The sequence below is a fragment of the Pseudopodoces humilis genome, chromosome 15, assembly GCF_049639895.1.
Source record: "Pseudopodoces humilis isolate 2021_Gansu_Grassland_sample_001 chromosome 15, ASM4963989v1, whole genome shotgun sequence".
NCBI lineage: Eukaryota > Metazoa > Chordata > Aves > Passeriformes > Paridae > Pseudopodoces > Pseudopodoces humilis.
The window spans coordinates 1,690,971-1,711,980 of record NC_142214.1 but is presented as its reverse complement, the minus strand read 5'-3'; the positions used below and the strand labels follow the sequence as shown (position 1 = coordinate 1,711,980).

Genomic DNA, 21,010 nt, shown 5'->3' with positions numbered 1-21,010 from the left:
CACTTCTGCAATCCACTTAGCACCAGGCACGTGAATGTTTGGTGTACTCAAAAGAAAGCACCAGGTAACAGGCAGGAACAAAAGAACCAAATTCCTTTTACTGCAGTCCAAAGGTTTTAAAGTCTTGACACCAAAGCCCAAAAAAATTTGAAGCAACTTCCAGCTAATACCATTCCATTAGTAGAACTGTAAGAACTAAACATACAAAAAGAGGAATTTTACAACAAAAACTTCAGAAGCAAGGGAGCTGTTACCTGCACAGGAGCAGCCCTCAGGGAGAAAATGCTCCCCCTGCCCTCAGGTTGTTAAAATAATCTCCTTAATTAGGGGGTGGGAGGTTCAAATGGCCTTTGGGGAATTTAAAGAGACAAATCCCCCAACAAACAATAAAGCATGATTTCCATCACAGAACACCAAATTCCACAGAGCCAGTTCTACCCCTTTAGACTGCAGGGAAAGCACTCAGTGAAGTCTGGAAGGGCCTTGTGGTCCAGCTGGGAAATGCTGACCCTTCCTGTGCCATCAGACACCTTTAGCAGGTGACACAGCCACCCCTGGCCCTGAGCTCCTCTTGTTTCTCCTGGTTCTCTTTCAGAGCCTCTTGTGGACAGTCTGGCCTCTCTCCAGCTGTCTGTGAAGATTACAGTCCTCTCTCCTCTGGATTTTAACTCTCTCTTCTTGTTATGTTCTCCTTGGACAATTTCATCCACAGATTTCCATACCATTTCTGAAATTTTAACACTGTCAGAAACATCAGGTTCTTAAGAAAAAATGGGTAATAACCACATGGAACCTATATTCTCCCACACATGAAACTTGCATTTTTTTTGTCCCACCCTTATCACTGGAGTGTTGAGTCACCTTCCTGTAATGCACTGAGCAAGGGAACAAACATCTGCCACGTGCTTGGGCTCGTGTTCCTCCAGACAGACCTGTGCAGGAGAGGGTTCTGCACTGGCATCTTTGGATTCACACTGAAGACTCAATAAAGACCACGATAACAAAGGGTTCTGACCCAGAAACAGGCAATAATACCCACTGATATGGCTGATGAGCTTAACTTGCCCTCAGCCTATAGACTTTGCCCTGTCCACAATTTCTATTGATTCTCAAACACATGGCTGAGAACTGTGGCAGCCTGGCTCGTGCTGTCGCTCCCTAAGTCAATGTGGCAGCAGGAAAGGATAAAAACCTTGCCAATTTTCACAATATAAACTGTCAGATCTCGTGAAGCAGAGCACTGTTAGTGGAGAGTTAAAGGTGAGAGAATATTACTGCTAGCCTGGTAACCCCTCACTGCCACATTTGTGCCCGTTCCCTCTGCCAGAGCAAGGGACACTACAGGTGAGGATTAGCTCAGAACTATTTTTTTTTTCCCTTATTAATTTAGTATCACGAAAAAATGCCAAGGATGCTGAACAAATCCACTTTGCACGTGGATAAAGTGAGGGAAATACAAACCACTGCCACCCTGAGAGCCACCTCTTCTTATACTAAATGAAGTCTAATGTGTGTTCTCTTGGGCTGAGCCTCAAACTCAGCTTCAGCCACTTGTCTGATTAAAAATAGACAATTGTGCATGTGCAGGAGGAGATCAGAGTTAATCTTGCTTCTCACTGTCATTATTTTAGCACATGCCATCTGCATTCATTTCTAAAAAGGACTAAGTGGACGAGCAGAGAATTTTGATTACAGGTTGCAGAATTTTGCTTTTCACAAGTAAGTTCACTGTGAGCAATATTTAAGGAACTAACAGACACAATAGGGATAATAATTCAGAACAAGCCAAAAGTGTAGAAGAAGAGCAGATCCTTGTTTTCTGCAGTGTTTTACACAGCCCCATGCTACTGGAACTGTGCTGGATGACAAGGATGCATGTTTGACTCCAGAGCCAGGTTTTTCCCTCAGAAAAGATAAACATGTAGTTGATTTCAGCACAACTTACTAAACACTCTTAAGTTAAACCCAAATATTGAGTGAACCAAAATCAACACAGGGAGTATACTAAACACATCTCTGTTGAGCATAATTCTTCTCATTCCTCAAAGCTGCAATACCTGCTTTTCAGGATATTTAACTAAGTCAGCCTTTTAAATAACATGATGAAATTACATAATAAAATTAGTTTACATACTGAAGAACTGCATCCTATCACTGGTGTATCCCCCTTGAAAGAAGCTGTTTAAATAATCCCACTGTTAGCTCCTGTAAAAGGACACACATGTAAAATAAGTCCCTTTATTCTCCCCAAAAATGGGCTTTAGTGGAGTTAGCATGGCCATGGAAAAACCTCTGGTGCAGATGTGGCCATGGAAGCCTCTCCATCCACCACCAATAAATGATAAGTGCTACCCACAAGGGCAGAACAAATGCAAAATAAAAATCCATCTCTTTCTTGTAGGTGAAACTGTTATTAATATCCTGAACAGCCAATGACCACGGCTGAACATTCCACAAGTTTTTATTGTATTCTTCTATTGAACAGTTTGAACAAAGATTTCTTAACATGATCTTTAGCTTTAATCAGGCCTATTTTTGTCCATCTGCCTGGAAGCTCTTCATTAGCATTACTAATGCCTTCACCATGTGCATTATTTCCACAAAAATGAACTTTATTTCCACCCAGAAGTCTGCTTGTTGAAGTATGGGCTATGGAGAGAGACATTTCAAACTACTCCACTGATAATTATTCATCCCCTGCACCGTAGAATTCTTATTTGTTAGGGGTTTGTATCATGTACAGAAAATATAAACACTGTGATAGAGCTTTCTTTGTAGAAAAAATAAACAAAGTAGGAAAGTTCCCAGCCTGATCATTAAACACCCAGTTTGGTTCTGTCATGCTCTGAGCATGGGCACCTATAGAAATGTGGATTATTAAGAGGATGGCTGTGCTATTTTGTTTTTGTGAAAAGCTGTGAAGATGTACAAAGACAGGACATGTAGAAAGTGCTGAATGTGGTCAAGGGAAGCCTTGTAGTAAATAAAAGGAGTTTATTTTGATTGTTCAGTCATGGTTGAGAAGCAAATTGTGCTGTGAGGTACGAACATCAAAAGATATTTCCTAAACAATTTGGGGAAGATCCCACAGCAAGAGGAGCTGTGAACTCAGCCAAGAGGCTGTGGGGAGATGTGCAGAACAGAGAGAAAAACCTTCCAGAAGCCCTCAAAGGGGAAAAAAAAGAAGTCCCAGTGGGAAGGAACAGCTTTTCAGTTTCCTTCTGCAGAACTGCAGACAATGACAGAATTGCACTGTCAGAGACAGACAAAACAGAGGTGCTGGGGGCCTAAAACACCAGAGATGACAGAAAAAGAGTAAAAAAATGAGTAGCTTTTACCTTGAATACTTGAGACCTTGAGTATTCTATTTAAATCCACAGTCACTGCTGGGATTTGACTCTAAATCAAAAAGATGTACTGTAAAAAACTGGGTAGCACATATGAGGAATAATAATTGTATGTTTAAAAACTGGGATATAGTGTTTAGTGGCAATGTTAACATTTTTTTTCTCTTTGTACAGATCATCTCCAGTTCTTTCAGGCTTGGAAGAAAACTCATGAAGTATTATGAGACATAAATGTGTTTTATTCACACCGAGCAGATGTGTCCTGAATATAAAATGTTGGGGAAAAAAATAGAAGTACTACTGCAAAAAGTTCTGATTATTCTATGGAATAGGATATTTGAAAGGTAAAGGGGAAAAAAAAGAGAATCAATTATTAACTAATTATCATTACTTCATTTATCAGCAGTTTGCTTAGTTTCTCTTGTGAGAAACATCCAAAATCAAGCAAAAAAAAATCTTATATTTTTTACATTGTCCTTTGAAATAATCCTGTGCTTTTTTTTATACATTCCTTGTTTCTAAAAAGCATGAATGCAGCAAGAACTGTTTTCCTACTGTTCTGTTAAAACCTGAAAGCAGAAAATCTTTTGGAGAAGATAAAGCTAGTTTGGATCTAGAATTACAGACTGAGTGGTCAAAATGGAGAAAAGAGTGACAACACAAATCACCTAAATCAGTTCATTGCTTCAATTGTAACAGAGAAGTAACACTTTGGAAAATATAAACCTAAAAACTGTATTGATGTGTTGTTTCCTAAGTATTAGTATTATTATTATTAATATTAGTATTAGGGGACCCTGGACTGGAGTAAATTAAAATCTCTAATGACTTATTGCAGATTAAAAAAAAATATTTAGTTTAATGAAAAAAGTGCCTTGACACAAGTAAATTTCCTGGTTTGACTGTATCATTTAATAATGGTATAATCCATCCAGCTTCAGATTTTAAATCAGAGCTGGATTCAGGCAGATTCCACTGGAGGTTTGCTGTAAGCACAATTACCTCTCCAACATATTGAGCATGAAATCTTTCCTAAACAACAGGTGGGAAACTCAACTTCCCCTTCCTACAAGGAAAAATGTGTAAGTTATCTTGGAAGTGAAAAGTTTAAAGCCCAAAAAATGAGCAGTGGTTAAAAACAAACTGCAGCCATGGAGAATTAACCTTGCTCAAGTGTCATCCTGAGCCATTTAAAGGAATGTTCAGGATCAGCCACGGTTTTAATTAACATTTGGGATACTGTGCATGATTGTAATGTGAAATGTCACTGCTGAAAGGTTAATATAAGATGTTTTAATGTACCTTGGAATCACTAATAAATTTTATACATGTGTGATACTAACTTCTTGTGGCTTCATTTACAGAAACACTATAGAATGTTATATATATACATATATAATGGCAATTATTGCCTCTAGAAAACCAGGAAATTATGGTTTAGATTAAATAAAGCTTTAGCAAACAAATAACTCTTGGAATTATCAGTCAGTGGATTTTATGTGGATTTAAGTTTGCAAATAAATAATATTTATTAAGTAGTCAAAGAGAATATTTTTAGAAAGTGAGGTAGTTTCATCAATAAAGAGTATTCATATGCAATTAACACTCTTCATTTATTTTAATTGCTCAGCAGTTGATACTTCTAATCCTATTTTCCCACCTGTTAAGATAAGTTATTCAACCCCAAGCTTTTCTTGTTATTTACCATATTGTCATGCACTGTAAACAAGCTTAGCCTGATTTCCTTCTGAGGATAAATTCAGGAATTTTTAAAAATTCCTACATTTAAATTGATTCCAACTAAAACTGCAAAAAGGAGAACAAAAACTGACTGCAGTGATGCCACTGATGAAGAGAGAAGAGCTTCCAGCTGAACAGGAGCAGGGGAAGGGTTGTGGTGTGTTTGCTGTGGCACAGTGGTTGTGCTAATGACATAGGATTTCTGGATGAAAAGCTGGGAATGTACTGCTGGGTGGCTTAGCAACATATTTCCTGTTTGTGGTTGAGTTAAACACTGTGTGTTTTCTTTTCTGGTAGCATACAGAGTAATTACTTTTTTCTTCCTTTTTTTTCCCTCCAGTGCAGTTAGAACAAAGACTACAACACTGTTAACTTTCTTCTTCAATTCTAGAAATGTGGAGAACAGAACATTTCCCAGGGACTGAAAATTGAATTTGCTGTTATGGTGATCTGTCAACTGCATTTTTCAAGCAGAAGCCTCTGCTTTCTCTGGGAAATAGAAACTCTACTACTGAATTATGAATTCTCATAAATCCAGAATAATTTTCCTTTTTGGATAGACTCAGAGTGAGTGCCTTCTGCAACCTTGCATGATTGAACTTTTGGTCTGTTTAGAGGGAGAATGTTCAGAGCTGTAAGATCTCACACTTCTGGGTTAGCCAGTCATCCTCAAAGGACTATTTCATCAGTTCAGATATAAAATAATGCACGTTTTGGGGATGCTCAGGATACCTCATGCTTATCAGGGTCTGATCATTTTGCTGTAAGGTAATTGTGGGATCTCTGTGAGCTGCTGTGGTTGTGTGACTGACTGGGACTAAGATTCCACATGAAACCTACAGAGCAGTGGCTTTTTGGAGTGACATGTTTGCAGTGATGTGAAATGATATTTGTAATAAATAGTTCTGAAATCCATTTGTTTCAGAGACGAAGCCAAGTTAAGAACAGTTTGTACAACTACTCGTTTCCACCCTCAGGCCACACTGTTGCTCTCGGAGTTGATCCAAAACGCTGCACTGCAGTGTCTGCCAAAATGAGGTTTGTCTGCTTGCCTTAAGCAGAGTTGTGGTTTTCTGGAGAGTTTTTCTTTGTTTCCTTTTGCTGTTGCGGGGCTTTTCCATGTAAATTTTTCCTAACTGGGATAGCTACATTATTTCTCTTCACTCCTTTTGCTTGGAATTACCTGCAGAGTTTGTATGGTCAGAAAGGTCCTTGGTTCATACACAGAATATTTGCTTCTCAATCCTAGAAACTGGGGTGGGGTGGGGGAAGAACACTACAATGCAGCAGTAGGACTAAAACCATTTTCAACCAGAAAACCACAGGCTTTAACTTCTGCTGAGGAGGCTGTGAAGTGGATCTAATGACACTGGATCTATAGCAAGCTTTCCAAAAGCAGGTTTCCAGCAAATCCTGTAGCAATGTTTTGTACAACACAAACAACAGTTTTAAGCCACAGCTGAAAACCCCAAATGGAGACTTGCAAAGCATTTGTAAATCAGAGTTAAAAAAATGACATAACTCTGCTAAGCAAGCAGCCATCTGTCCCAGGAGAGCAGGCAAAGGCAGGAAGGGGAACTAAGAGCAGCTGTGGGATGACTTTTCATCACATGATGCAGCTGCAGCCTGATGGCTGCACGTCTTTTCTCCATCACTCAGACAAGGGTACAGAAATTACAATGTACCAGCACTAAAACAACAAATCTCCTGTGTTTTCAGTGATGTGTGGTGTCCCCATACCTGACTTCAGATGGGTTTCTTTATGTTTTGCTAAAATCAGGAATGTGATCTGAGTTTCACTCCATCAAAACTAAAATAACTAAAGGCCTGACCGTACATTTGCTCAATTTTCTCGATTTCTCACACGTGCACTTGCTTTCCCTCAAACCACAAATTATTTTTGGCATGTTGTGCCAGCTGCTCCTGAATTTTAGAGGTCAGTTCAATGTAAAGGTTTACTGAAGAACACTTGGCTAATGCAGTGTGAGCAGCACTGTGGCAAATTTAGAAAAATTGAGGACAAAAAGTTCTTGAGCATTTAAGAGTTGTGCTGAACAAACAGGGCTAAAGAATTTGGCTTAAAAACTCTTAAATTTGTGCATAGAGATGCCAGGCTGTTGGAAATTATTCTGTTTTCTCTGACTGACTGAACTTTGTGCTCCAGATATGGGTGCTGCTTAATACAGAAAAATAGAGGCAGCAGAGAAAGTGCAAAATGGTCATTAGAGCTAATTGAAAAGACGAAAAAACTAGACTTGAGCCTTTCTTTTTAACTAACCATTGTTAAACTGTTGCTGCAGAATGAGATCCTGTAAACTATAAATGGATGTAGTTGGAAATAACAATACATTGCCTGACATTGCAAACAAGTGATTAAATTCATGATTACTTTATTAATTTCATCATTCCAACTTAGGTATGGTTAAGATGGTATCATAAACTAATAAAATGAAAAAAAGGAAGATTTATACAGGAATGAAGAGATGAACCTCAAAGGAAATTTTAGAACAGAGCAGCTAGACAGAGTTGGCCTATTTTATAACCTCCTAACTTCTGCTTCCAAGATTCTACTTTAAGAGCCCTGCCAGTTTTAGAGCTGTCATTTTATTTGAAAGCTGGTATTGTCAGGCTATATCAACAGGTTTTCATTGCTGGATTTTAAAGATAAATATTTCCCCTGGTACTCAGGTAAGCCTGAGAGTCACAAGAAATGCAGAGAGCCCCCAGAATCTCAGGCTTTGTATCACTGTATGTATTAGACAGAGAGCAGAAATTCACTATTCTGTCCTGCGTACCTGTTCAAAAGTACAGTCCCCTGTGGCAGCAGTGCTGAGCTGGGACCCTCTCCTAGAGGGCAATAAATGGATGTATTTATATCAAATGGATATATTTATATCAGACGGATATATTTATATCAAACGGATATATTTATATCTGAGTGCGGCCTCCAAAGGATTGCCCTTGTCCCACCAAAACAGATCATGAAGGCGCTCATGACTGCTGTCCCAACATAACTCAGCAAGCACAGATTCAGCTATACCACCACTAAATGTGTCTTTTTCTTTTAAAAACAGCCGTGACATTGATACAAAGACATCTGTCAACACGACACTTTTATTAACCAGAGATGAACCGTGATTTTCCCTCTGTCCATGCTGATACTGAGCATTCTGAGACACCTTCAGTTTGCACAGTGAGGCTCGGCCAAAGGGATTCTGGAATCCACAGGAACGGTTTAAACAATTTTTTGTTGTTGTAGAGCACGGGTGGATGTTTCGGATATTGCTCATCCTGGAGAAGAGAGAGCCAGCTTTGGGGGGCCCAAGGGACCTTCCAGAACCTGCCCGCAACTTTCACCAAAGACGGGGCAACACTATTTACAAAAGCACGCGGTGACAGGACACAGGGGAATGGGTTCACGCTGAAAGAGCGGAGGTTTAGATGAGATATTACGGTATTAGGATATTATCCCCTGTGAGCACGGGGAGGCCTCAGCACAGATTGTGAACAGCTGCGGCCGTCCCATCCCTGGGCAAGCCCAAGGCCAGGTGAGACGGGGCGTGCGGACACCTGGGCCGGCGGAAAGTGACGCCGCCCATGGCAGGGCTGGGAAGAACTCGCTCCCGGAGCCATAAATCCCGGCAGGGCGGCCGGGGGCGTTCCGGGCTCCCCTCAGGGCTCCGCCATGCCCTGCGCAGGCGCGCGCAGGCGCGGCGGCTCGGGCGGGCCGTGCGCATGCGCGGCGGGGCCGGGGCAGCAGCGGAGCCGCCCCGGGAGGAGCGGGCGCGGGGGGCCCATGGGGCCGGAGCGGCCGTGAGCGCTCGGCACAGCACAGCACAGTACAGCACAGCACAGCGGCAGCCCCGCGGAGCCATGGACGGACACGCGGCTCCGGGCGCGGGCGGTGAGGAGGCGCTGGGCTCCGGCAGGATGAACGCGAAGCGCGGCGGGCGCGCCGCGGAAGAGGAGAGCCGGAACAAGCCCAAGCTGGTGAGCGCGCTGCCGGGCGGGCGGGGGACGGCCCGGGCTCGGGGAGGAGGAGCGGCAGGAGGGGGCGCGGATGCGGCGCTTCCAGCGGGGAATGCACGGCCAGGGGCGGGGGAGCCTTTCCGGGGATTAAAGGCGTTTAAAGCCGCCGGGGTTCCGGGGGCGTTTCGGGGGGCTCCTCGCAGAGGCAGCGCTCAGAAGGGCCGGGCCGCGGGGCCGCTGCCCGCGGGGGTGGGCGCTGGAGCACGGGCCGTGGGAATTGCCACGCTCGGCCGGGGATGGGGACAGGGACAGGGATGGGGACAGCGCTGCTCCGCAGCCCCGGCCCCGCCGCGGTGACAGCGCGGGGTGCGGCTCGCTCTGTGTGAACAATCCAGAACGCTGCTGACCATGATGCAAACCACCTGCTTACCAATGGAACGGCTCCCTTAAAGGGAAAAGAATTTAAAAAATACCTGGGACTTTTTTTTTTTTTGTTTTGTTTTTGTACGTAACACCCCTTTAGGACGGCAGTTTGTGTATTGTAGCTGTGCTCTTTGATTTATTTTGCTGACAAACCTGATAAGTCGAAATACAGGTGGAGTTCAAGGCAGCATCACTGGGTTGCCCCACAGTTGATAAATGTTTCAGAAGCAGAACCAGCTCATGTGCCAGTGTTCACCTTCGATTGTTTCCATTTGTCACTTTCACGCGTTGAAATCAACTCCATTTAGCTCAGTTCTTGGTTGTATTTCCAAGAGCAACAGTGTAGCAGACCTTTAAAACTCCTGAGTCTTCTCCTTGGAGAGAGTACTAGTTACAAACTTGATTTAACCTGTTTCCAGGGTTTTCCCAGATGCTGGTGAAACTAAGTTAACATTGAAGTTTAGAGCTTAGAGGTAGTCAGCCTGACAACTGCAGTTTGGGTTTTTGTTGTTTGTTTGGGGGTTTCTTGGTTTGTTTGTTTTTTGTCACTGAAGATGAAGTTAGAGTATGGGAAAGTTGGTAAATATATAGCACTGAGGCATAGGAAGTTACTGAAAGTTGTAATTGTTTCAGAGGATGACAGTCAGGAGCCCAAATGACTTGAACTGTGCTTGTATGAAGAGTGACCATGTATATTTTGGCAAAAGACTATCAAATATGGTGTCTTGTTTTTTTTCATGGTGTTATTGGAAACAAACTCTTGTTTCCTTGTGTAGGATGAGCTTTGTATAAACAACACCGTTGGGTATGTTTATATTACCTTTACAGCTTCCTGCTGAAGTAGCTAAGAAGGCTGCCTGAGGATTCCTGCAGGGAACTGATTTGAAAATCACCCAGGGAAGTGCTTCTATTGGAAGCTGTGAAAATAAATTTTAATTTTGCTCTAGTAGAAGAGAACTCCATTCTGATAGAAACTCACAGCCTGAAAAATCAAAGTGAAATGAGCTCAAAATTGGATTGAACAGGATGACTATTTCCATTGCATGGCCTATTGTTATTCTAGAATCCCTAGAATAAACTTTCATTGTTCCCTTTAGTGGAAAAAAAGAACATGATGTTATTATTTGACTTCATTCACAGTAATATGCTTTTGTTTCTTGAGGGGGTGGATGATTACAGTCCAGCAGCACCATGGATCAGAGCAGGGATATGTTGCTCAAATCAGAGCATTCTGAAAGATAGTTTTGCTCTGGGATAAGTGACTGGCCTTTGATGGTATAATTGAGTGAGGGGGTTGAACAGGAAGGTGTGTTTTTTCACTCTGGACGTGATGTACACAAATACTTCATCAACCTGACATGAACAGAGATTTACTTTTGAGGGAGAAAAAGGAGTCCGAGTCAGGTGTGCTTTAAATTGAGTTGGGGTGACTGGACAGGCAGATTTATCAGCAATTGCCGTGGGTTGTAAGGGAAGAACAAGCCTGTAATCAAGGAAAGGCCTCATCCATTATACAGGAAAGTAATCCTACAAAATTCTTCTGGCTTTAATTTTGAATGAGGAGTTGTTCTGCTGAGGCTGGCAATGTGTTCAGACACTGGGAGAGCACTTTTGCACCTCATCCCTGTTCTCTGCCTTGTGCAAGTAAGAGAAAGGTGTTTTGGGACTTGTGGCAAAGAAGCCACGCTGTTTTGTGAGTGTCACCAAGTTCCTTTACAAAGTTCCTCACAGTTGGGTGTGGAGATTTTCTTAGGTCATTTTTGTAACTTACAATTCATCAAGTTTCAGTGGAGTTTGAGAGATGAATCAACCTGGGCTCTGTCATGTGCTGGGTGGGATTCAGGGAGCTCTGAGTGTGCTGACAGGAGTGTGCCTCTTCCCAGAACTTATTTCACACATCCAGGGGAGTGCTGAGCAAGGGCTTGGTGGGAGAGGCTGTGCAGCTACACGGAGAGGAGAAAGTATTTTTGGTTCCTGGCACAGTAGCTGAAATTAGGCAAATCCTTGGGAAGAAGTCCAGGGGAATGATTTTTATATGATAAAAATGGCTCTAGGTGACAGAGGGCTAGGAACTGAAGTCATTATCCTGAGGGAAGGGAAACTAGAATAGAAAGGTGGGAGGTTTTGATTTCCCTGCTCTCTTCATTTGAAAGGTGTGCTGTGGTGCTTGGCCTGCAAAGTGCAGTGGGTTGTTTGTGGGGTTTTAGGGGCTGCAGCCTGATCAGTGGCACTTTTTCCTGACTGTCAGGAAGTAGGACTGGGCTGTTGGGAGAGAATCTGTGCTGGGAAGGAAAGCAATGCTTTAAAGTATTTCTCTGTAAGGCAATTGATGACTTTGTACACACACAAGTAATGAAAGGTGAGCTGTATCAGAACTACTAACTCATTTATTTTCTGCTTTAGGTAATTGAGGGAGGTGTTCAGGTTTCATACGATTTATTGAATGTGACAGAACCTCATAATTAGAATTTAGTTCCTGTTTTTTATAGCAGTAGTGTGTAAACTGGAGTATTTTACTGAAGTCAGTGTTATGAGCACCTGGACTCATAACTGATGCTGAGGGAGCTCTGGGTTGGTGTTTTAAGGGTTTTTTTCCCTCATTTTTTTTTAATGGCTTAAGGACTAGAGGTTGGAGTAAGTGCCTAGTATTTTTGTCATCATTTTTGTTTACAGTGAAATGGGCAGAACAAATCTGAATTGTTTTGGCAAACAATCATCTGATCTCACGTCAGCCCTGAGAATAGGCTGGCAGGAGGTGGCAGAGAGCAGTTCCTTGGGTTTGGCAACACGCTTGTTATGCTTGTTTTAAAGCATGCCTGTTCTGCTAGGCCAAACAGACTAAATTAAGGTTGTCAGGGAGATTGCTGGGATTCCTCTGCTGGTTAATGCTTAACTCAGATGTTCTTTGGTCTCCTCCATGCTTCAGTCACATGGGGAATAGATAATTCTGTCAGGGACCTAGGAAATGGGAAGTGCTTGAGAGTGTCAGCTCTGGTTTGCCAGAGCTGGTGTAGCTTACCAAGGGCATGGCAGGTTCAGCATCTCTTTGGCTGAGGAGTTGAAGTCAGACTTTACAGAAGTTCATGGCAGAAAAAGGGGAGACAGAGGTCATGAAAAAGAGCAGGAGAGGTCACTGGAGATGAGACCATAAAGGGAAGATAATTTAAAGCATGTGTTTGTTGGTCAGAGACACTGAAATCACTGTTCCTGGAGGTTTCCAAGTGCTAAGCCTGGATGGAGTCTTTAGCATGCTGATGTGAATTTGGTGGGTGACCCTGCTTTTTGGGCAGAAGTTTGAACTGCAATGAGAAAAGGATGAGAACCACACCTGTGGTTCTTTGAGTCAGCACGTGACAAGAGGTGCTGAACAGGATTTGGGGTGCTCTGGGGGTTTTAGAGCACTAGAAATGACTGTGGCCAGTGCTTTTGGTGGTGTTTTTCATTCAGGTTAATGGCTCCTGTCAGTTCAGGATTAGCAGGAGAGCCTGGTGGGCAGTGCCATGCTAACACACACTGCTGTACCCCTCTAGCTCTGGCTGGGAGCTGTTCAGTGCAGGATTCTCCACTTATTGCAAACTACGTTTCTGAGAGGGGCTCTATTCTGAGTGTGATGTGGCCTTTAAAATCAGATTAGGAGGAAGATGTTGTATAACTTTCAAAACAAATTGTTAGGGGGAAGAGAGATCTCCTTTAATTGGAGAGCAAGTGGATTTGGTGATTCACCCAAGGAGCATCTCACATTTTGTTTTGAAAGCAGGAATTGTTTGTGCTTAACACTGAAGTCTTTTAAATCTCATGAGCTTTGAGATGAATCAAAAGCTAGGAACTCAACATTCTGACTAATGTGCCATAACCTGGCATCAAACAGTGGGATAAAAGCTTTTATGAAGTTCCTTTAAAACAGAAGTAAGCTGAGTGTGCTTGGGAGGTTTCCCAGCTGTGTTGCACCACCCATATCAGTGCAGGAATGGAGTGATTTAAGTTGTGCTTATCAGTCCCTGTTGGGCAGACTGTGTGCTGCAGGACCCACCAAAAAACAAAAAAAAGCTGTGTGCTTCTTGCCTGACTTCTTTAGATATCTGTGTACTGCATACGTGAGCTGTGAGTCAGGTTGAGCAGAGATTTTTGGCAATCAGCTCAAATGTCTTACATTTGAAATCCTAGTGTCTCTGAGTGAAATCTGTGCCTGCCTGCAGAGTTCTTGTTTCAAGTGTATGCTTGAGCAAAAAGTGCCCCAAAATGCTTGTGTTCTAAAAGACTCTTGCTCTTCTTAGATCCAAGTCAGGATATTCCAGCAAGTGAAGTTATCTAGAGTGCTGCAACCATTGCTGAAGAGTAAAAGTAATGTCTTATGAAGTTTCTGAATTAATAATTAGATTTAATTATTAGATTAATAATTAGAACTATTCTGGTCAGGCACTGCTGCTGACATGGGAGGGTAGGGCATGCTTGGTGCTGATGTTTAGGTAAATGCTTTGGCTTTTAATGGGAATTGCTATTGACACTGTGAGTGAGGTGATAGAGACAGTGATAAACCTATCTGTGGTAATTAAACTTCCTGAGCTAGTCCTTGTAAGACAAAACCGTAGAGCACTTCTGTACACGACAGGAAGCTTTGCAAACAAAGCAGATCCCACCCAGGCCAAGGGAAAGGCAGCTGTGAGAACTGTGCACAGCAAATGCAAGTGCTGCTTTCTGAGACTTGAGGCAGCACGGTGCTCAATACCCAGGTGCTCAGGTTTTGATTCTGGTGTCCAAGCAGCCTGTAATCCCAGTGACACTGGCATTGCTGGTCAGCCAGCAGAAGGAACAAAATCTGCCTAAAAACTTGGAGTGGGTCACAAAATAACTTGATATCTTCTGCATCGCTTGCAGTTCTCTAGAAGTAAACAATAAAGCAGTAATGGGTAATAACATCCTTCTGATGCTTTTCATCCTTGTCCAAATTCAGAGGACAACGAGCAATGTCAGTTGCTGCTGGAGCAACTGTCGATTTGAGTTTGTTCTTCATCTGTTTACTTGTTCAACCTGAATGCACAAGAAGTTAGGAAATTACTAAAACAAATGGTTCTATGTAGTTGTTTGCAAGTTGTATATAATTCCTTACATTCAGTATTTTTTTTTTTAAATAATGCAGTAACTTTGTTTAGGAGGAAATAAGGGGTTTTTTTTTCTTAAAATTGGCTGCGGTGATAGAGCAGATAATTTTGAGAGATTAACAATTGAAAAACCTTTAGCATTTGTGTAGTAATAATTGATAAAGCTCCAGGTAGGCAAAACTAACTTGTCTTAAATTTGTGTATTGGTTTGGTATCAAACTGATTTTCAAGTCTTGTGCATGAAGTGGCTTTTTGCTGCAGTAGTGGTAGACTGAGCACCTCAAGGATTCCCACTTGAAAGTGTAGGTGGGATGTTGTGTACAGAGGTAACCCTAACACAGCCTGCAAGACAATGTTACAGCTGGTAACAATTAATTGTGTGGGAGAAAGGGGTGCCACTCAAAGAAGTGGCTCTTGTAGGGAGCAGGATGGGCTTTGGCACTCTCCATGGTGCTCTTCTGGCACAAGTTTGGTGTGGCAGTGGGACAAACAAGAACCTGTCAGAGCCACTCCTTTACTATTTGCTCTGCTTTGATTATTTGTAGAACTAATAAACTGGAGTTATGGCACATTGTAATTCCTCCTATTGGATGAATTTGCCTGAAGTTCATCCACCACTTCCATGAAATTGTCTGCTTTTCAGCCCTCTTCTCATGATAGCTCTTGAGCTGGACATGGTGTCATGTTCACGGATCTGAGAAGGCTCTGCTGTGACAATGAAATTATATTATAACATACAATATCATTGTGTCTAAATCATGGGCTCTTCCGATTTATAGAAATGGAGAAATACCTTGACAGTTCAATTGTGGAACAATGCACAGATGGGAATTCTATGGTTTGATACAGCTCCTGAAGGTTTTTAGCTTACCTGGGTGTGGTAATATTTGGCCTGAAGGTGTTGTGCACAGTGTAATGTCACCACACCTTGCGTGTTGTGTAAGGCAGAAATGTTCTGAGGAGTTCTAATGGATAGAGGCTCCTCCTGCATAAACAGAGAACTCTTGGGAGAGTGAGAACAGGGCAGGCAGCTTTCTTGTTGGGTTCCCTTCCTTTGAGTGATCCTCAGAGAAAATCATTGGAGAAAGTAATCAATGTGGTGAATGTCTGATGTGTCTGCTGCCTGCAAGTGTTCTTTGCATAGTGCTACTAAAAATATTTGTTATTTATAACAGTTTAAACTTGTTTTGAAGGTGGAAAATGTTAGTGTAAAAGTGACTAATGCAAAACAATGTTATTGGAAAAAGTTTTGCCTTGTACTGCTTAGTGATTTTTGTGTGTGTGTAAATATATATGCATTAACACACTGCTGCCCTACTTATAGTGGAAATAGGAACTTTTCTTTTTATTACAAGACCCCATTAACATATTTAGTTTGTCCTTTTGAGTGAGAATAAATACAGAAGAACTTGCTTGAGGATTGTGGAACTTTGAGTGCTTCTACCTCACAGTTTAGAAGTTTTTAAATAATAATTTTCAAGTATTTGGGGAATAGTGCTGTAGAATCCCAGCCCCTGGTGCTGCAGGACTGTTGCTCTACAGCCAGGAGAGCAGGAGCTGTAATTTTAGGCTGAGAGAATTGCAGGATTGGTGGGTGCAGGTTGGTTTGAGGGACACAAGCCTGATTCTTTGTTCAGGGATTAGCTGGTCAAACATTAACAACTTTGTCCTGGCTGGGGTCACATAAACAAACTGCACCATGCTGCGTGTGTAGGCATGAAGATGGGAGGAAATAACCTGAGACCTTCCATGTCCCCATGGACACCTTCTTGTCACAATTAGTTGGTTTCGTGTTCACAAGTGGCTCTGTGTAAACTCAGTTTGGGCTCTCAGGGATGGTGGAACAAGGCAAAATAAGTACTTTGGTCAGGAAAAATGGTAGTTCTGCACTTCATTACTCCTTCTTAATATGGTAGGAGCTAATGATGGTTGTTATAATGACCTTTAAGGATGCCTGTGGTTTAGTGTTTTTTAATGAGTGCAGCTTTGTCAGAAAGAAATACAGAGCCAACATGAGATTCATTAGATTCTAGCTCCTAATAACAGAATACAAGCTGTTAATTCTCATGCAGTATAAAGTTTTCTGCTTTCCTGTCTGCATTTTGGTTCTTCATGTTCTTTCTCTTGCTGTGAATTATTTTTGTCTATTAAATTGGAGTAACTTCTGAAATACTTTGGTTTCATAATGGGAGCTGTGCTGGATGTTTGCATTTGTAACTGTGTGAGTACATGAGTAGACGAGAGCTTGACAGTTATTAAGAGTTGAAGTGGTTGTATGTCCCAGTTGTATTAGAACAGGTAAGAATTTCCATAAAGAAGAAAGAAGGCATCAGCACATCAGGCTGTTAATATACACTGGTGTATCCACTGGCATGTTTTAATTTTTGTGCCAGCCACTTTTAGTGTGTAAATGAGAAATAAAAGGTTTGAGCACAAAGGCTGGAACTCAAAGGGTAACCCCAGGTTAGATGGCCAAGTTTCAGAGCTGACACAAACTCGGCCTCCTGCGATCCTTCAGGCTGGCTCTGCCCCTCTTAGGGAGCTGCAGCAGCTTTGCTATCTCATTTTGTACACACTGAGGTATATTTTACAGCAGTGAATTTTTTCATCCTCCAGTTTATTGTAGCATGGTGATGTTCCCAAACTAGAAAGGTAACCAGTGCAGCAGAAGGTTTTGCTTTCTGCTTGTAAACCAGAAATGCAATTTGCATTTTTAATATGCATTCTTATTTGAACTTCATACAAAGCTTGGGTGGATAGGACAGGCTTCCTAAATCCTTTAAGGTTAGTTTATAGTCTTCTGTGATTCAGAATAATTCCTGAATGACTTCTAAGATAAGCAGTAATCCCATCAGTTAATATTTGCTATTTCAAAAGAATTGTTTGGTGAAAAACCTTTATGAAATTCATGTGAGTGTTCTGGGGTAGCCAAAGCATGTTTAACTCTTTAATACTAAGATAAAACATAATTTTTTTTCCATATCTCCTTTAGCAGAAAACTATAGGTTCTCCATAATCTCTGACAAGTTTCTCTAATTGTCCTGAATTCCTCCTTAATAGGGACTCTCACCTGTACTGAAGTGAAATGATACCATGGGATTCCTCATTATTAAATACAGTGTAATTCCTGCCTGTTCACATGGTGCTTCATTTCCTACTTCCCGAAAGGACAAATAATCTTTCAAGGATGCTGTTATAAACAGGAAAGAATAGGGAAAAGAACAGAAGGACCTTTTGTGTGACACAGCAGCTGTACATTGTTTAACCCCATATTCTTTGCCTGCTGAGTCCATGGTTTATGGTCCATGCCTGTGGAAATTATTCAACCTTGATTTTCAGCTCTTTGAGGAGAAGCCAGAGTTCCCTGCTATGACAGCAGCACTGCTCATTTTTCCAAGTTTTAGTATCACATCATTTATTATTAAGGGAGAAAAAAGTGACTTTACCGTCAACTTGTTGTAATGTAAGGATCAAATACTGCTGTGATTAAGTGCTTGCTCTTTACTGTAGGTCTGTCTTGGAAGACAGGCAACATTATTCTAAGAATTTGTTGACATGATCCCTGTGACCATGTTCTAAATTCCATGTTCCAAGAGTGCAGACAAAATGAATGGTCTTCACAAGGAATTCCAGCTCCTTTGGCTCACTGCATCCCTTCTGCTGCCAGTTTGTTTGTGGGCTGTGTTTTGGTTGGTTGGATTTTCTTACTACTTCCAAAACAACCCAAACCAAGCAGCTACACATGTTCTCACTTTCTCAAAGTCTATCAAAGGCAATGTATTCTACTTACAAGGAACGTCTCAAATGGTTTTGTAGGAAAATCCAAATGGAGTCTGACACTTATTTCAGTGTTTACTGCACCCACAAGAGCAAGAGGTGTTCTGCGCAACCACCAGCATGCAGCAAAAGAATCTTACCAAAACTATCTCTGCACAGAACAGCAAGAGAAGCTGACAGAACCAGAGCCTCTCCCTGGGCAGGGATGTTGGATTATCCTTGCATTAACTGTCATAGAGGAAGCAGAAATAAAAAAAAAAGTGAGGAAATTTCTCAAAGCAGTTTCTGCTTCGTTTTTTAAGATAATTTCAAACCAACTCTTTTAAGTTGCTCCTCTTGAGAGAAAACATTTAGGTTACAACAAAAGATTAATTCCAGGTTCCAAGTGTGCTTGTTGTTAAAAGGGTAAAATATAAGATTGCAGTTCAGTTGGAGCAAAGGTGAATCTTGTTCTTCATAGTCATAATGAAAAAGGTGTCTCTTGAGCAAGTGAGGCATAAAAGGAGTCCTGTTCTCATGTCTCTTCGTTGCCCAAACTCAGAGCTGTAGAGCAGCTCTTACTTAATCCCAGCGGCTCCCCAGTGTCAGAATGAAAAGCTCAGGAGAGCCAGGAGCAGGGGCAGAAGATGAGCAGCAATTCAGTGCACGTCAAGTATTGCCATCCAGCAAAACTGCTTTGTGCTGCCACCAGGATGGAAGTAAAGAGCTCAATCCCACTGCTTGTATCGAAGCAGAAAATTGAGATCAAGTCTGCACTTACTGACTGTGTCAGGAATTGTTTTGGCATTGTTCTTCCAGTTTAACTGTTCAGAAGCACTTCACAATAATATTATAGCAAAAAAACAAAAGCTATGCTCCCTAAAAGCTCAAAGCTCAAGTCAACCACACTTTTGAAAAGCAAGCAGCAGAGATCCAGTGCTGAGCGTGGTTTTGCTAGGAATGCATTGCAGGAAAGCAACTTGGCGCTTTCCAAAGTCGAATTTGCAGAAGTTTTAACAGCACATTTGATAGTTTGAACTGAGGCATGTAAGAGCTGTAGAGCATTCTGAGGAGAGGCTGTGTTTTCCTGTAATGAAAATCCTGCTATCTCTGATGAGAAGCGTGCTGCACTGTCACACCTGGCTCGTTGGAGATGCTCCAAGCGAGGCCTGTCCTGGAGGATCCGCAGAGATGGGACCAGGAGCCGGAGCCTGTCTGTGCCAAGGGCTGCACGGGGAGCTCGGCAGCCGTGTTACAGCAGGGCTGGGAGCCCTGGGCTGCCAGACTCACCCCTCTTCTCATATCCTCGCTATGGAGACTCAATGGGAAAAGTTTGGATTACAGCTGTGGCTCTGGAAGATGCCAGAACTTCCTTAATTTGCCTCTGCCCTGGCAGATGTTCCTGCAGCTGTCTAACCTGATCTGACTGTCCTGCTGCCACCCTTGCCCTGTGTCTCACACCCAGGAATTTTGTTGGCTTCGACTGACAAGGAACTGCAGCTTTTGGAAAAAACTTATAATTTCCTTCTGTTTTTTAAAGCTTACTTATCAATGAGCACCAAGAACCATTGTCAGAAACCAACTTTTCAAAACAGCGATGGCACTTTGAGCTTCAAATTATGTATATAAACAAAAAGTTACTTCTGATGTCTTCCTCAACTCCTTTTGTATCTTCAGTTCCAAAGCTGATGAAATTGACTTTTGTTTACAGTGATTTTTTTTTCATTCCTGAATTAATTTGCTGTTTTATGAAGCCTCAGCCTTTGTCAGGTATTTGTCAGGGATGTCTGGTATGATTCCCCTGCCTCTGGCATGTGTTCTCTCCTGTTCTGTTTGGGAGCAGTGCTGAGGCATCTCCCAGCAGGCCATTAATGCTGTTAATGATTTACCAGCCTGGGTGACCCTCGGGCTTTATTTAGCATGAGGAATTGTCAGACTTATTTCTGGGGTATTGCTCATTTGTGGGTGGTCATTCTCCTGGGGGATAAAGTGGAGAAATTGGGCAAAGCTGGCAGCTTCCCTCTGGGAGGTGGTGCCATCCTGCCCTGGGACAGCCCTGGCTCAGGGGTGCCAGCAGCTCTCCATCTGCGTTTTGGCAGCCCATGTTTCCCTCCATGTTCAGGCTCTAGGTTGAGCCTTAATTTAAAAAATTGAAGAATGCATATTCAAGGAGTTTGTGAAGCAAGCAGCTGCAAGGCAAACAAGATTTTTTCCATATGGTGTCATATAGACCAAATGGAAGTGTACAACAATAGTAACAAAACTATTGGTATTGCTCAATTCAAGTGTTTTTGAGAAAGCAGATGGATTCCAACAGTCATTTCAAGGTTTTTCTGAAAGCATGGTGAATGCTCCTTGAAGTGTGAAAAATATTATGCTCAAGCAAATATTAGTAATAAAATTAGTAAAAATATAATTCACAAAATGTCAGGTGTACTTCATCATGAGTAAAGATCTTGAAAGCCCTAAATGAATGTGTAGTCCTGGTTTCTGCACATTAGCTTTTATGACTTGGGTACCTTTTCCCAATTTCCTAGGTGCCTTTTTAGATTTAATTGCGAAACCGAATATGTTAACAGATGGTTAAATTGTCTAATGGGAACATTATTCATTCTCTGAGCTGAAGAACAGAGGTTGTAGGAGTGAATTCTATTTTGTGACTAAGACCTAAATTCA

At 42.0% G+C, this 21,010-nt stretch overlaps 1 protein-coding gene and 1 long non-coding RNA gene across 2 annotated transcripts in view; one reads left to right on the top strand and one right to left on the bottom strand.

Moving 5' to 3' along the window:
• The window catches only part of LOC148183051 (uncharacterized), a 43,961-nt gene extending 43,690 nt beyond the window's left edge, over nucleotides 1-271 (bottom strand). Inside the window, exon 1 of the long non-coding RNA XR_015773861.1 lies at nucleotides 255-271. This is a non-coding gene — a long non-coding RNA (uncharacterized LOC148183051). The remainder of the gene's footprint in view (nucleotides 1-254) is intronic.
• Nucleotides 272-8,841: 8,570 nt separating this feature from the next.
• DIAPH2 (diaphanous related formin 2) overlaps nucleotides 8,842-21,010 on the top strand; it is a 169,719-nt gene continuing 157,550 nt past the window's right edge. The window contains exon 1 of the mRNA XM_088062749.1: nucleotides 8,842-9,077. Within this exon, the coding sequence (XP_087918875.1) occupies nucleotides 8,961-9,077 (117 nt within the window). The 5' untranslated portion in view covers nucleotides 8,842-8,960. The remainder of the gene's footprint in view (nucleotides 9,078-21,010) is intronic.